The sequence below is a fragment of the Carassius carassius genome, chromosome 43 (assembly GCF_963082965.1).
Source record: "Carassius carassius chromosome 43, fCarCar2.1, whole genome shotgun sequence".
NCBI lineage: Eukaryota > Metazoa > Chordata > Actinopteri > Cypriniformes > Cyprinidae > Carassius > Carassius carassius.
The window spans coordinates 1,206,319-1,225,000 of NC_081797.1; the positions used below are offsets into that span (position 1 = coordinate 1,206,319).

At 30.6% G+C, this 18,682-nt stretch overlaps 1 protein-coding gene across 4 annotated transcripts in view; it reads left to right on the top strand.

Moving 5' to 3' along the window:
* Positions 1-18,682, top strand: part of irak4 (interleukin-1 receptor-associated kinase 4) — a 67,115-nt gene that overhangs the window by 43,148 nt on the left and 5,285 nt on the right. For 2 of the 4 annotated variants that reach the window (XM_059535853.1, XM_059535855.1), the window contains exons 4-5: positions 17,609-17,772; positions 17,952-18,016. In XM_059535853.1, coding sequence (XP_059391836.1) covers positions 17,609-17,772; positions 17,952-18,016 — 229 coding nt within the window. The remainder of the gene's footprint in view (positions 1-17,608; positions 17,773-17,951; positions 18,017-18,682) is intronic. The other 2 variants (XM_059535854.1, XM_059535856.1) reach the window with 1 other exon arrangement.

Sequence of the window (18,682 nt, forward strand, 5' to 3'; positions counted from 1 at the left end):
TTATATCTCACAATTCTAACTTTATATCTCACAATTCTGAGTTTATATCTCACAATTCTGACTTTGTCTCGCAATTCTGCCTTTATAAGTCATAATTCTGACTTTATATTTTGCAATTCTGACTTTATATCTCACAATTCTGAGTTTATATCTCGCAATTCTAACTTTATATCTCGCAATTCTGACTTTTTATCTCACAATTCTGAGTTTATATCTCGCAATTCTGACTTTGTCTCACAATTCTGACTTTATATCTCACAATTCTGAGTTTATATCTCGCAATTCTGAGTTTATATCTCACAATTCTAACTTTATATCTCACAATTCTGAGTTTATATCTCACAATTCTGACTTTGTCTCGCAATTCTGCCTTTATAAGTCATAATTCTGACTTTATATTTTGCAATTCTGACTTTATATCTCACAATTCTGAGTTTATATCTCGCAATTCTAACTTTATATCTCGCAATTCTGACTTTTTATCTCACAATTCTGAGTTTATATCTCACAATTCTAACTTTATATCTTGCAATTTTGAGTTTATATCTCGCAATTCTGAGTTTATATCTCGCAATTCTGAGTTTATATCTCACAATTCTGAGTTTATATCTCGCACTTCTGACTTTATATCTCGCAATTCTTAGTTTATATCCCACAATTCTTAGTTTATATCTCACAATTCTGAGTTTATATCTCGCAATTCTGACTTTATATCTCGCAATTCTGACTTTATATCTCACAATTCTGAGTTTATATCTCACAATTCTGAGTTTATATCTCGCAAATCTAACTTTATATCTCGCAATTCTGAGTTTATATCTCGCAATTCTGAGTTTATATCTCGCAATTCTAACTTTATATCTCGCAGTTCTGAGTTTATATCTCGCAATTCTAACTTTATATCTCGCAATTCTGAGTTTATATCTCGCAATTCTGACTTTGTCTCGCAATTCTGACTTTTTAAGTCATAATTCTGACTTTATATCTCGCAATTCTGACTTTATATCTCACAATTCTGAGTTTATATCTCACAATTCTGAGTTTATATCTCGCAATTCTGAGTTTATCTCACAATTCTGACTTTATATCTCACAATTCTGAGTTTATATCTCACAATTCTGAGTTTATATCTCGCAATTCTAACTTTGTCTCGCAATTCTGACTTTATAAGTCATAATTCTGACTTTATATCTCGCAATTCTGACTTTATATCTCACAATTCTGAGTTTATATCTCACAATTCTGAGTTTATATCTCGCAATTCTGAGTTTATATGTCACAATTCTGACTTTGTCTCGCAATTCTGACTTTATAAGTCATAATTCTGACTTTATATCTCGCAATTCTGACTTTATATTTCACAATTCTGAGTTTATATCTCACAATTCTGAGTTTATATCTCGCACTTCTGACTTTATATCTCGCAATTCTTAGTTTATATCCCACAATTCTTAGTTTATATCTCGCAATTCTAACTTTGTCTCGCAATTCTGACTTTATATGTCATAATTCTGAGTTTATATCTCGCAATTCTGACTTTGTCTCGCAATTCTGACTTTATATGTCATAATTCTGACTTTATATGTCATAATTCTGAGTTTATATCTCGCAATTCTGACTTTGTCTCGCAATTCTGACTTTATATGTCATAATTCTGACTTTATATGTCATAATTCTGAGTTTATATCTCGCAATTCTGACTTTGTCTCGCAATTCTGACTTTATATGTCATAATTCTGAGTTTATATGTCATAATTCTGAGTTTATATCTCGCCATTCTAACTTTATATCTCGCAATTCTAACTTTATATCTCGCAATTCTTAGTTCATATCTCGCAATTCTTAGTTTATATCTCACAATTCTGAGTTCATATCTCGCAATTCTAACTTTATATCTCGCAATTCTGAGTTTATATCTCGCAAGTCTGACTTTGTCTCACAATTCTAACTTTATATCTCACAATTCTGAGTTTATATCTCACAATTCTGACTTTGTCTCGCAATTTTGCCTTTATAAGTCATAATTCTGACTTTATATTTTGCAATTCTGACTTTATATCTCACAATTCTGAGTTTATATCTCGCAATTCTGACTTTGTCTCGAAACTCTGACTTTATAAGTCATAATTCTGACTTTATATCTCGCAATTCAGACTTTATATCTCACAATTCTGAGTTTATATCTCGCAATTCTAACTTTATATCTTGCAATTTTGAGTTTATATCTCGCAATTTTAAGTTTATATCTCGCAATTCTGACTTTGTCTCGCAATTCTGACTTTATGAGTCATAATTCTGACTTTATATTTTGCAATTCTGACTTTATATCTCACAATTCTGAGTTTATATCTCACAATCCTGAGTTTATATCTCGCACTTCTGACTTTATATCTCGCAATTCTTAGTTTATATCCCACAATTCTTAGTTTATATCTCGCAATTCTGACTTTGTCTCACAATTCTGACTTTATATGTCATAATTCTGACTTTATATGTCATAATTCTGAGTTTATATCTCGCAATTCTGACTTTATATGTCATAATTCTGAGTTTATATCTCGCAATTCTGACTTTGTCTCGCAATTCTGACTTTATAAGTCATAATTCTGACTTTATATCTCGCAATTCTGACTTTATATCTCACAATTCTGAGTTTATATCTCACAATTCTGAGTTTATATCTCGCAATTCTGAGTTTATATCTCACAATTCTGACTTTGTATCTCGCAATTCTGACTTTATATCTCACAATTCTGAGTTTATTCCTCACAATTCTGAGTTTATATCTCGCAATTCTGACTTTATATCTCGCAATTCTGACTTTATATCTCACAATTCTGAGTTTATATCTCACAATTCTGAGTTTATATCTCGCAAATCTAACTTTATATCTCGCAATTCTGAGTTTATATCTCGCAATTCTGAGTTTATATCTCGCAATTCTAACTTTATATCTCGCAATTCTGAGTTTATATCTTGCAATTCTGAGTTTATATCTCGCAATTCTGAGTTTATATCTCGCAATTCTAACTTTATATCTCGCAGTTCTTAGTTTATATCTCACAATTCTAACTTTATATCTCACAATTCTGAGTTTATATCTCGCAATTCTGACTTTGTCTCGCAATTCTGACTTTATAAGTCATAATTCTGACTTTATATCTCGCAATTCTGACTTTATATCTCACAATTCTGAGTTTATATCTCACAATTCTGAGTTTATATCTCGCAATTCTGACTTTATATCTCACAATTCTGACTTTATATCTCGCAATTCTGACTTTATATCTCACAATTCTGAGTTTATATCTCACAATTCTGAGTTTATATCTCGCAATTCTGACTTTATATCTCGCAATTCTGACTTTATATCTCACAATTCTGAGTTTATATCTCACAATTCTGAGTTTATATCTCGCAAATCTAACTTTATATCTCGCAATTCTGAGTTTATATCTCGCAATTCTGAGTTTATATCTCGCAATTCTAACTTTATATCTCGCAGTTCTGAGTTTATATCTCGCAATTCTAACTTTATATCTCGCAATTCTGAGTTTATATCTCGCAATTCTGACTTTGTCTCGCAATTCTGACTTTATAAGTCATAATTCTGAGTTTATATCTCGCAATTCTGAGTTTATATCTCGCAATTCTGAGTTTATATCTCACAATTCTGACTTTATATCTCACAATTCTGAGTTTATATCTCACAATTCTGAGTTTATATCTCGCAATTCTAACTTTATATCTCGCAATTTTGAGTTTATATCTCGCAATTCTGAGTTTATATCTCGCAATTCTGAGTTTATATCTCGCAATTCTGAGTTTATAACTCACAATTCTAACTTTATATCTCAGAATTCTGAGTTTATATCTCACAATTCTGACTTTGTCTCGCAATTCTGACTTTATAAGTCATAATTCTGACTTTATATTTTGCAATTCTGACTATATCTCACAATTCTGAGTTTATATCTCACAATTCTGAGTTTATATCTCGCAATTCTGAGTTTATATCTCACAATTCTGACTTTATATCTCACAATTCTGAGTTTATATCTCACAATTCTGAGTTTATATCTCGCAATTCTAACTTTATATCTCGCAATTTTGAGTTTATATCTCGCAATTCTGAGTTTATATTTCGCAATTCTGAGTTTATATCTCGCAATTCTGAGTTTATATCTCACAATTCTAACTTTATATCTCACAATTCTGAGTTTATATCTCGCACTTCTGACTTTATATCTCGCAATTCTTAGTTTATATCCCACAATTCTTAGTTTATATCTCGCAATTCTAACTTTGTCTCGCAATTCTGACTTTATATGTCATAATTCTGAGTTTATATCTCGCAATTCTGACTTTTTCTCGCAATTCTGACTTTATATGTAATAATTTTGAGTTTTTATCTCGCAATTCTGACTTTGTCTCGCAATTCTGACTTTATATGTCATAATTCTGACTTTATATGTCATAATTCTGAGTTTATATCTCGCAATTCTTACTTTGTCTCGCAATTCTGACTTTATATGTCATAATTCTGACTTTATATGTCATAATTCTGAGTTTATATCTCGCAATTCTGACTTTGTCTCGCAATTCTGACTTTATATGTCATAATTCTGACTTTATATGTCATAATTCTGAGTTTATATCTCGCCATTCTAACTTTATATCTCGCAATTCTAACTTTATATCTCGCAATTCTTAGTTTATATCTCACAATTCTGAGTTCATATCTCGCATTTCTAACTTTATATCTCGCAATTCTGAGTTTATATCTCGCAATTCTGACTTTGTCTCGCAATTCTGACTTTATATCTCACAATTCTGAGTTTATATCTCACAATTCTGAGTTTATATCTCGCAATTCTGAGTTTATATCTCACAATTCTGACTTTATATCTCACAATTCTGAGTTTATATCTCACAATTCTGAGTTTATATCTCGCAATTCTAACTTTATATCTCGCAATTCTGACTTTATATCTCACAATTCTGAGTTTATATCTCACAATTCTGAGTTTATATCTCGCAATTCTGAGTTTATATCTCACAATTCTAACTTTATATCTCACAATTCTGAGTTTATATCTCGCAATTCTGAGTTTATATCTCGCAATTCTAACTTTATATCTCGCAATTCTGAGTTAATATCTCGCAATTCTGAGTTTATATCTCGCAATTCTAACTTTATATCTCGCAGTTCTTAGTTTAAATCTCACAATTCTAACTTTATATCTCACAATTCTGAGTTTATATCTCGCAATTCTGACTTTGTCTCGCAATTCTGACTTTATAAGTCATAATTCTGACTTTATATCTCACAATTCTGAGTTTATATCTCACAATTCTGAGTTTATATCTCGCAATTCTAACTTTATATCTCGCAATTCTGACTTTTCTATCTCACAATTCTGATTTTATATCTCACAATTCTGAGTATATATCTCGCAATTCTGACTTTATATCTCACAATTCTAACTTTATATCTCACAATTCTGAGTTTATATCTCGCAATTCTGAGTTTATATCTCGCAATTCTGAGTTTATATCTCACAATTCTAACTTTGTCTCGCAATTCTGCCTTTATAAGTCATAATTCTGACTTTATATTTTGCAATTCTGACTTTATATCTCACAATTCTGAGTTTATATCTCGCAATTCTGACTTTGTCTCGCAATTCTGACTTTATAAGTCATAATTCTGACTTTATATCTCGCAATTCAGACTTTATATCTCACAATTCTGAGTTTATATCTCGCAATTCTAACTTTATATCTTGCAATTTTGAGTTTATATCTCGCAATTCTGAGTTTATATCTCGCAATTCTGACTTTGTCTCGCAATTCTGACTTTATAAGTCATAATTCTGACTTTATATTTTGCAATTCTGACTTTATATCTCACAATTCTGAGTTTATATCTCACAATCCTGAGTTTATATCTCGCACTTCTGACTTTATATCTCGCAATTCTTAGTTTATATCCCACAATTCTTAGTTTATATCTCGCAATTCTGACTTTGTCTCACAATTCTAACTTTATATGTCATAATTCCGACTTTATATGTCATAATTCTGACTTTATATGTCATAATTCTGAGTTTATATCTCGCAATTCTTACTTTGTCTCGCAATTCTGACTTTATATGTCATAATTCTGACTTTATATGTCATAATTCTGAGTTTATATCTCGCAATTCTGACTGTCTCGCAATTCTGACTTTATATGTCATAATTCTGACTTTATATGTCATAATTCTGAGTTTATATCTTGCCATTCTAACTTTATATCTCGCAATTCTAACTTTATAACTCGCAATTCTAACTTTATATCTCGCAATTCTTAGTTTATATCTTACAATTCTGAGTTCATATCTCGCAATTCTAACTTTATATCTCGCAATTCTGAGTTTATATCTCGCAATTCTGACTTTGTCTCGCAATTCTGACTTTATATCTCACAATTCTGAGTTTATATCTCACAATTCTGAGTTTATATCTCGCAATTCTGAGTTTATATCTCACAATTCTGACTTTATATCTCACAATTCTGAGTTTATATCTCACAATTCTGAGTTTATATTTCGCAATTCTAACTTTATATCTCGCAATTCTGACTTTATATCTCACAATTCTGAGTTTATATCTCACAATTCTGAGTTTATATCTCGCAATTCTGAGTTTATATCTCACAATTCTAACTTTATATCTCACAATTCTGAGTTTATATCTCGCAATTCTGAGTTTATATCTCCCAATTCTAACTTTATATCTCGCAATTCTTAGTTAATATCTCGCAATTCTGAGTTTATATCTCGCAATTCTAACTTTATATCTCGCAGTTCTTAGTTTAAATCTCACAATTCTAACTTTATATCTCACAATTCTGAGTTTGTCTCGCAATTCTGACTTTATAAGTCATAATTCTGACTTTATATCTCACAATTCTGAGTTTATATCTCACAATTCTGAGTTTATATCTCGCAATTCTAACTTTATATCTCGCAATTCTGACTTTTCTATCTCACAATTCTGATTTTATATCTCACAATTCTGAGTTTATATCTCGCAATTCTGACTTTATATCTCACAATTCTAACTTTATATCTCACAATTCTGAGTTTATATCTCGCAATTCTGAGTTTATATCTCGCAATTCTGAGTTTATATCTCACAATTCTGACTTTGTCTCGCAATTCTGCCTTTATAAGTCATAATTCTGACTTTATATTTTGCAATTCTGACTTTATATCTCACAATTCTGAGTTTATATCTCGCAATTCTGACTTTGTCTCGCAATTCTGACTTTATAAGTCATAATTCTGACTTTATATCTCGCAATTCAGACTTTATATCTCACAATTCTGAGTTTATATCTCGCAATTCTAACTTTATATCTTGCAATTTTGAGTTTATATCTCGCAATTCTGAGTTTATATCTCGCAATTCTGACTTTGTCTCGCAATTCTGACTTTATAAGTCATAATTCTGACTTTATATTTTGCAATTCTGACTTTATATCTCACAATTCTGAGTTTATATCTCACAATCCTGAGTTTATATCTCGCACTTCTGACTTTATATCTCGCAATTCTTAGTTTATATCCCACAATTCTTAGTTTATATCTCGCAATTCTGACTTTGTCTCACAATTCTAACTTTATATGTCATAATTCTGACTTTATATGTCATAATTCTGAGTTTATATCTCGCAATTCTGACTTTATATGTCATAATTCTGAGTTTATATCTCGCAATTCTGACTTTGTCTCGCAATTCTGACTTTATAAGTCATAATTCTGACTTTATATCTCGAAATTCTGACTTTATATCTCACAATTCTGAGTTTATATCTCACAATTCTGAGTTTATATCTCACAATTCTGACTTTATATCTCGCAATTCTGACTTTATATCTCACAATTCTGAGTTTATATCTCACAATTCTGAGTTTATATCTCGCAATTCTGACTTTATATCTCACAATTCTGAGTTTATATCTCACAATTCTGAGTTTATATCTCGCAATTCTGACTTTATATCTCGCAATTCTGACTTTATATCTCACAATTCTGAGTTTATATCTCACAATTCTGAGTTTATATCTCGCAAATCTAACTTTATATCTCGCAATTCTGAGTTTATATCTCGCAATTCTGAGTTTATATCTCGCAATTCTAACTTTATATCTCGCAGTTCTGAGTTTATATCTCGCAATTCTAACTTTATATCTCGCAATTCTGAGTTTATATCTCGCAATTCTGACTTTGTCTCGCAATTCTGACTTTTTAAGTCATAATTCTGACTTTATATCTCGCAATTCTGACTTTATATCTCACAATTCTGAGTTTATATCTCACAATTCTGAGTTTATATCTCGCAATTCTGAGTTTATCTCACAATTCTGACTTTATATCTCACAATTCTGAGTTTATATCTCACAATTCTGAGTTTATATCTCGCAATTCTAACTTTGTCTCGCAATTCTGACTTTATAAGTCATAATTCTGACTTTATATCTCGCAATTCTGACTTTATATCTCGCAATTCTGACTTTATATCTCACAATTCTGAGTTTATATCTCGCAATTCTGAGTTTATATGTCACAATTCTGACTTTGTCTCGCAATTCTGACTTTATAAGTCATAATTCTGACTTTATATCTCGCAATTCTGACTTTATATTTCACAATTCTGAGTTTATATCTCACAATTCTGAGTTTATATCTCGCACTTCTGACTTTATATCTCGCAATTCTTAGTTTATATCCCACAATTCTTAGTTTATATCTCGCAATTCTAACTTTGTCTCGCAATTCTGACTTTATATGTCATAATTCTGAATTTATATCTCGCAATTCTGACTTTGTCTCGCAATTCTGACTTTATATGTCATAATTCTGACTTTATATGTCATAATTCTGAGTTTATATCTCGCAATTCTGACTTTGTCTCGCAATTCTGACTTTATATGTCATAATTCTGACTTTATATGTCATAATTCTGAGTTTATATCTCGCAATTCTGACTTTGTCTCGCAATTCTGACTTTATATGTCATAATTCTGAGTTTATATGTCATAATTCTGAGTTTATATCTCGCCATTCTAACTTTATATCTCGCAATTCTAACTTTATATCTCGCAATTCTTAGTTCATATCTCGCAATTCTTAGTTTATATCTCACAATTCTGAGTTCATATCTCGCAATTCTAACTTTATATCTCGCAATTCTGAGTTTATATCTCGCAAGTCTGACTTTGTCTCACAATTCTGACTTTATATCTCACAATTCTGAGTTTATATCTCACAATTCTGAGTTTATATCTCGCAATTCTGACTTTATATCTCACAATTCTGACTTTATATCTCACAATTCTGAGTTTATATCTCGCAATTCTGAGTTTATATCTCACAATTCTAACTTTATATCTCACAATTCTGAGTTTATATCTCGCAATTCTGAGTTTATATCTCACAATTCTGAGTTTATATCTCACAATTCTAACTTTATATCTCACAATTCTGAGTTTATATCTCACAATTCTGACTTTGTCTCGCAATTCTGCCTTTATAAGTCATAATTCTGACTTTATATTTTGCAATTCTGACTTTATATCTCACAATTCTGAGTTTATATCTCGCAATTCTGAGTTTATATCTCGCAATTCTGAGTTTATATGTCACAATTCTGACTTTGTCTCGCAATTCTGACTTTTTAAGTCATAATTCTGACTTTATATCTCGCAATTCTGACTTTATATCTCACAATTCTGAGTTTATATCTCACAATTCTGAGTTTATATCTCGCACTTCTGACTTTATATCTCGCAATTCTTAGTTTATATCCCACAATTCTTAGTTTATATCTCGCAATTCTAACTTTGTCTCGCAATTCTGACTTTATATGTCATAATTCTGAGTTTATATCTCGCAATTCTGACTTTGTCTCGCAATTCTGACTTTATATGTCACAATTCTGACTTTGTCTCGCAATTCTGACTTTATAAGTCATAATTCTGACTTTATATCTCGCAATTCTGACTTTATATCTCACAATTCTGAGTTTATATCTCACAATTCTGAGTTTATGTCTCGCACTTCTGACTTTATATCTCGCAATTCTTAGTTTATATCCCACAATTCTTAGTTTATATCTCGCAATTCTAACTTTGTCTCGCAATTCTGACTTTATATGTCATAATTCTGAGTTTATATCTCGCAATTCTGACTTTGTCTCGCAATTCTGACTTTATATGTCATAATTCTGACTTTATATGTCATAATTCTGAGTTTATATCTCGCAATTCTGAATTTGTCTCGCAATTCTGACTTTATATGTCATAATTCTGACTTTATATGTCATAATTCTGAGTTTATATCTTGCAATTCTGACTTTGTCTCGCAATTCTGACTTTATATGTCATAATTCTGACTTTATATGTCATAATTCTGAGTTTATATCTCGCCATTCTAACTTTATATCTCGCAATTCTAACTTTATATCTCGCAATTCTTAGTTTATATCTCGCAATTCTTAGTTTATATCTCACAATTCTGAGTTCATATCTCGCAATTCTAACTTTATATCTCGCAATTCTGAGTTTATATCTCGCAAGTCTGACTTTGTCTCACAATTCTGACTTTATATCTCACAATTCTGAGTTTATATCTCACAATTCTGAGTTTATATCTCGCAATTCTGACTTTATATCTCACAATTCTAACTTTATATCTCACAATTCTGAGTTTATATCTCACAATTCTGACTTTGTCTCGCAATTCTGCCTTTATAAGTCATAATTCTGACTTTATATTTTGCAATTCTGACTTTATATCTCACAATTCTGAGTTTATATCTCGCAATTCTAACTTTATATCTCGCAATTCTGACTTTTTATCTCACAATTCTGAGTTTATATCTCGCAATTCTGACTTTGTCTCACAATTCTGACTTTATATCTCACAATTCTGAGTTTATATCTCGCAATTCTGAGTTTATATCTCACAATTCTAACTTTATATCTCACAATTCTGAGTTTATATCTCACAATTCTGACTTTGTCTCGCAATTCTGCCTTTATAAGTCATAATTCTGACTTTATATTTTGCAATTCTGACTTTATATCTCACAATTCTGAGTTTATATCTCGCAATTCTAACTTTATATCTCGCAATTCTGACTTTTTATCTCACAATTCTGAGTTTATATCTCACAATTCTAACTTTATATCTTGCAATTTTGAGTTTATATCTCGCAATTCTGAGTTTATATCTCGCAATTCTGAGTTTATATCTCACAATTCTGAGTTTATATCTCGCACTTCTGACTTTATATTTCGCAATTCTTAGTTTATATCCCACAATTCTTAGTTTATATCTCACAATTCTGAGTTTATATCTCGCAATTCTGACTTTATATCTCGCAATTCTGACTTTATATCTCACAATTCTGAGTTTATATCTCACAATTCTGAGTTTATATCTCGCAAATCTAACTTTATATCTCGCAATTCTGAGTTTATATCTCGCAATTCTGAGTTTATATCTCGCAATTCTAACTTTATATCTCGCAGTTCTGAGTTTATATCTCGCAATTCTAACTTTATATCTCGCAATTCTGAGTTTATATCTCGCAATTCTGACTTTGTCTCGCAATTCTGACTTTTTAAGTCATAATTCTGACTTTATATCTCGCAATTCTGACTTTATATCTCACAATTCTGAGTTTATATCTCACAATTCTGAGTTTATATCTCGCAATTCTGAGTTTATCTCACAATTCTGACTTTATATCTCACAATTCTGAGTTTATATCTCACAATTCTGAGTTTATATCTCGCAATTCTAACTTTGTCTCGCAATTCTGACTTTATAAGTCATAATTCTGACTTTATATCTCGCAATTCTGACTTTATATCTCACAATTCTGAGTTTATATCTCACAATTCTGAGTTTATATCTCGCAATTCTGAGTTTATATGTCACAATTCTGACTTTGTCTCGCAATTCTGACTTTATAAGTCATAATTCTGACTTTATATCTCGCAATTCTGACTTTATATTTCACAATTCTGAGTTTATATCTCACAATTCTGAGTTTATATCTCGCACTTCTGACTTTATATCTCGCAATTCTTAGTTTATATCCCACAATTCTTAGTTTATATCTCGCAATTCTAACTTTGTCTCGCAATTCTGACTTTATATGTCATAATTCTGAGTTTATATCTCGCAATTCTGACTTTGTCTCGCAATTCTGACTTTATATGTCATAATTCTGACTTTATATGTCATAATTCTGAGTTTATATCTCGCAATTCTGACTTTGTCTCGCAATTCTGACTTTATATGTCATAATTCTGACTTTATATGTCATAATTCTGAGTTTATATCTCGCAATTCTGACTTTGTCTCGCAATTCTGACTTTATATGTCATAATTCTGAGTTTATATGTCATAATTCTGAGTTTATATCTCGCCATTCTAACTTTATATCTCGCAATTCTAACTTTATATCTCGCAATTCTTAGTTCATATCTCGCAATTCTTAGTTTATATCTCACAATTCTGAGTTCATATCTCGCAATTCTAACTTTATATCTCGCAATTCTGAGTTTATATCTCGCAAGTCTGACTTTGTCTCACAATTCTGACTTTATATCTCACAATTCTGAGTTTATATCTCACAATTCTGAGTTTATATCTCGCAATTCTGACTTTATATCTCACAATTCTGACTTTATATCTCACAATTCTGAGTTTATATCTCGCAATTCTGAGTTTATATCTCACAATTCTAACTTTATATCTCACAATTCTGAGTTTATATCTCGCAATTCTGAGTTTATATCTCACAATTCTGAGTTTATATCTCACAATTCTAACTTTATATCTCACAATTCTGAGTTTATATCTCACAATTCTGACTTTGTCTCGCAATTCTGCCTTTATAAGTCATAATTCTGACTTTATATTTTGCAATTCTGACTTTATATCTCACAATTCTGAGTTTATATCTCGCAATTCTGAGTTTATATCTCGCAATTCTGAGTTTATATGTCACAATTCTGACTTTGTCTCGCAATTCTGACTTTTTAAGTCATAATTCTGACTTTATATCTCGCAATTCTGACTTTATATCTCACAATTCTGAGTTTATATCTCACAATTCTGAGTTTATATCTCGCACTTCTGACTTTATATCTCGCAATTCTTAGTTTATATCCCACAATTCTTAGTTTATATCTCGCAATTCTAACTTTGTCTCGCAATTCTGACTTTATATGTCATAATTCTGAGTTTATATCTCGCAATTCTGACTTTGTCTCGCAATTCTGACTTTATATGTCACAATTCTGACTTTGTCTCGCAATTCTGACTTTATAAGTCATAATTCTGACTTTATATCTCGCAATTCTGACTTTATATCTCACAATTCTGAGTTTATATCTCACAATTCTGAGTTTATATCTCGCACTTCTGACTTTATATCTCGCAATTCTTAGTTTATATCCCACAATTCTTAGTTTATATCTCGCAATTCTAACTTTGTCTCGCAATTCTGACTTTATATGTCATAATTCTGAGTTTATATCTCGCAATTCTGACTTTGTCTCGCAATTCTGACTTTATATGTCATAATTCTGACTTTATATGTCATAATTCTGAGTTTATATCTCGCAATTCTGAATTTGTCTCGCAATTCTGACTTTATATGTCATAATTCTGACTTTATATGTCATAATTCTGAGTTTATATCTTGCAATTCTGACTTTGTCTCGCAATTCTGACTTTATATGTCATAATTCTGACTTTATATGTCATAATTCTGAGTTTATATCTCGCCATTCTAACTTTATATCTCGCAATTCTAACTTTATATCTCGCAATTCTTAGTTTATATCTCGCAATTCTTAGTTTATATCTCACAATTCTGAGTTCATATCTCGCAATTCTAACTTTATATCTCGCAATTCTGAGTTTATATCTCGCAAGTCTGACTTTGTCTCACAATTCTGACTTTATATCTCACAATTCTGAGTTTATATCTCACAATTCTGAGTTTATATCTCGCAATTCTGACTTTATATCTCACAATTCTGACTTTATATCTCACAATTCTGAGTTTATATCTCGCAATTCTGAGTTTATATCTCACAATTCTAACTTTATATCTCACAATTCTGAGTTTATATCTCGCAATTCTGAGTTTATATCTCACAATTCTAACTTTATATCTCACAATTCTGAGTTTATATCTCACAATTCTGACTTTGTCTCGCAATTCTGCCTTTATAAGTCATAATTCTGACTTTATATTTTGCAATTCTGACTTTATATCTCACAATTCTGAGTTTATATCTCGCAATTCTAACTTTATATCTCGCAATTCTGACTTTTTATCTCACAATTCTGAGTTTATATCTCGCAATTCTGACTTTGTCTCACAATTCTGACTTTATATCTCACAATTCTGAGTTTATATCTCGCAATTCTGAGTTTATATCTCACAATTCTAACTTTATATCTCACAATTCTGAGTTTATATCTCACAATTCTGACTTTGTCTCGCAATTCTGCCTTTATAAGTCATAATTCTGACTTTATATTTTGCAATTCTGACTTTATATCTCACAATTCTGAGTTTATATCTCGCAATTCTAACTTTATATCTCGCAATTCTGACTTTTTATCTCACAATTCTGAGTTTATATCTCACAATTCTAACTTTATATCTTGCAATTTTGAGTTTATATCTCGCAATTCTGAGTTTATATCTCGCAATTCTGAGTTTATATCTCGCAATTCTGAGTTTATATCTCACAATTCTGAAAGTGAAAAGAGTGAAAGTGACGTGACATTCAGCCAAGTATGGTGACCCATACTCAGAATTTGTGCTCTGCATTTAACCCATCCGAAATGCACACACACACAGAGCAGTGAACACACACACAAACACTGTGAGCACACACCCGGAGCAGTGGGCAGCCATTTATGCTGCGGCGCCCGGGGAGCAGTTGGGGGTTCAATGCCTTGCTCAAGGGCACCTAAGTCGTGGTATTGAAGGTGGAGAGAGAACTGTACATGCACTCCCCCCACCCACAATTCCTGCCGGCCCGGGACTCGAACTCACAACCTTTCGATTGGGAGTCCGACTCTCTAACCATTAGGCCACGAGTTCTGTGTTTATAATTCTTAGTTTATATCCCACAATTCTTAGTTTATATCTCGCAATTCTAACTTTGTCTCGCAATTCTGACTTTATATGTCATAATTCTGAGTTTATATCTCGCAATTCTGACTTTGTCTCGCAATTCTGACTTTATATGTCATAATTCTGAGTTTATATCTCGCAATTCTGACTTTGTCTCGCAATTCTGACTTTATATGTCATAATTCTGACTTTATATGTCATAATTCTGAGTTTATATCTCGCAATTCTGACTTTGTCTCGCAATTCTGACTTTATATGTCATAATTCTGACTTTATATGTCATAATTCTGAGTTTATATCTCGCCATTCTAACTTTATATCTCGCAATTCTAACTTTATATCTCGCAATTCTTAGTTTATATCTCGCAATTCTGACTTTGTCTCGCAATTCTGACTTTATATCTCACAATTCTGAGTTTATATCTCACAATTCTGAGTTTATATCTCGCAATTCTGAGTTTATATCTCACAATTCTGACTTTATATCTCACAATTCTGAGTTTATATCTCACAATTCTGAGTTTATATCTCGCAATTCTAACTTTATATCTCGCAATTCTGACTTTATATCTCACAATTCTGAGTTTATATCTCACAATTCTGAGTTTATATCTCGCAATTCTGAGTTTATATCTCACAATTCTAACTTTATATCTCACAATTCTGAGTTTATATCTCGCAATTCTGAGTTTATATCTCGCAATTCTAACTTTATATCTCGCAATTCTGAGTTTATATCTCGCAATTCTGAGTTTATATCTCGCAATTCTGACTTTATATCTCACAATTCTGAGTTTATATCTCGCAATTCTGAGTTTATATCTCACAATTCTAACTTTATATCTCACAATTCTGAGTTTATATCTCGCAATTCTGAGTTTATATCTCGCAATTCTGAGTTTGTATCCCACAATTCTAACTTTATATCTCACAATTCTGAGTTTATATCTCACAATTCTGACTTTGTCTCGCAATTCTGCCTTTATAAGTCATAATTCTGAGTTTATATCTCACAATTCTAACTTTATATCTCACAATTCTGAGTTTATATCTCACAATTCTGACTTTGTCTCGCAATTCTGCCTTTATAAGTCATAATTCTGACTTTATATTTTGCAATTCTGACTTTATATCTCACAATTCTGAGTTTATATCTCGCAATTCTAACTTTATATCTCGCAATTCTGACTTTTTATCTCACAATTCTGAGTTTATATCTCACAATTCTAACTTTATATCTTGCAATTTTGAGTTTATATCTCGCAATTCTGAGTTTATATCTCGCAATTCTGAGTTTATATCTCGCAATTCTGAGTTTATATCTCACAATTCTGACTTTGTCTCGCAATTCTGACTTCATAAGTCATAATTCTGACTTTATATTTTGCAATTCTGACTTTATATCTCACAATTCTGAGTTTATATCTCACAATTCTGAGTTTATATCTCGCACTTCTGACTTTATATCTCGCAATTCTTAGTTTATATCCCACAATTCTTAGTTTATATCTCGCAATTCTGACTTTGTCTCGCAATTCTGACTTTATATGTCATAATTCTGACTTTATATGTCATAATTCTGAGTTTATATCTCGCAATTCTGACTTTATATCTCGCAATTCTTAGTTTATATCTCGCAATTCTTAGTTTATATCTCACAATTCTTAGTTTATATCTCGCAATTCTTAGTTTATATCTCACAATTCTTAGTTTATATCTCACAATTCTTAGTTTATATCTCACAATTCTTAGTTTATATCTCGCAATTCTTAGTTTATAACTCACAATTCTTAGTTTATATCTCACAATTCTGAGTTTATATCTCGCAATTATTTTATTTCTTGTAATTCTGAGTTTATATCTCGTAATTCTTAGTTTATAACTCACAATTCTTAGTTTATATCTCACAATTATGAGTTTATATCTCGCAATTCTTTTATTTCTTGTAATTCTGAGTTTATATCTCGTAATTCTTAGTTTATAACTCACAATTCTTAGTTTATATCTCACAATTATGAGTTTATATCTCGCAATTCTTTTATTTCTTGTAATTCTGAGTTTATATCTCGTAATTCTTAGTTTATTTCTTGGAATTCTGACTTTCTGACTTAATTCGAATTGTATGTATTGCACTGTATTTTATGTAAAAATAATTTTCTATTTTTAAACTGTCTTAAATTCTTTAAAATCATTTTCAAAGTTTTTAAATTGCTCGTTTTATTTTTGTAATAATTTTTCTTCATGATTATTTTACTTTATTTTATGTAAAGCACTTTGAATTACCAATGTATACAAAATGTACTATATAAATAAACTTGCCTTGGGTTGCCTAATGCAAGCTTTTTACACCATAGACTGAACAGAATGAGGCACCTCTCTCCAGCAGGTTTCTACACGTTCACGCACCGGGAGCTGATGGTCATGACCAGCGGCTGGGACGAGCGGCCCGTGAAGGATGGCGGGTGTTTGCTGGGCACCGGCGGCTTTGGCATCGTGTTCAGAGGCTCTATGGGCGGCACAGAAGTAGCTGTGAAAAAACTCAATCCTGTGAGTCAGCAGCACTCGGAAATAATGTTTTATTTACTGTAATTAACTAAGAAAGCCATCAGGTTTCATGTGTTTGCCACCTATATTCTGCATTTGTATTAATGCACATAGTAAATATGATGTGAAATAACTCCTAAAGTGTCTATCAGCACATAATAGTCATTTCTGAGATGTTGTAGTTGGACGGCAGCTCATTTGAAGAACTCAAGACTCAGTTTAATCAAGAGATTCAAACCCTCAGGAGGTAACTTTATATTTAAAAATTACTACGTTTCATATTTTATTATCATTTACATTACATTATAAAAAAGTATGGATGGATTATATTTTATAAAATTATTATATGTCATGTATCATATTTATAAATAATAATATATTCCTCATTTGTACAATTATATAAAGATGGATTAAATTTTAGTGCTGTCAAATGATTAATCCCAATTAAGTGCATCCAATATAAATTTTTTTTTTTACATAATATATCTGTGTATGTATATGCATTATGTATATATAAGTACAAACACATGCATGTAAATATAAAAAAAATGCAATGTTTACATATGAAATATATTTATACGTACATAAAATAAAATATCAGAATATAAATATATAAGTGTACATGTAAATATTTTCAAAATATACACTGTGTGGCCTTAACTTATATATACATATACATACATATATATTATTTAAACAAAAAACTTTTATTTTCGATTCAATTAATAGGGATTAATCACTTGACAGCACTAATATATGTGTATATATTAAATGTTATATTATACTTTCATCTTTTAGCAGTTTTTGTATCGATGTATTCCTCATTTATAGGTTTTTATTACATTATAAAAATGTAAGGATTGAATATTCTATATATATATATATATCTATATAATTATTATTTTTTTTAATA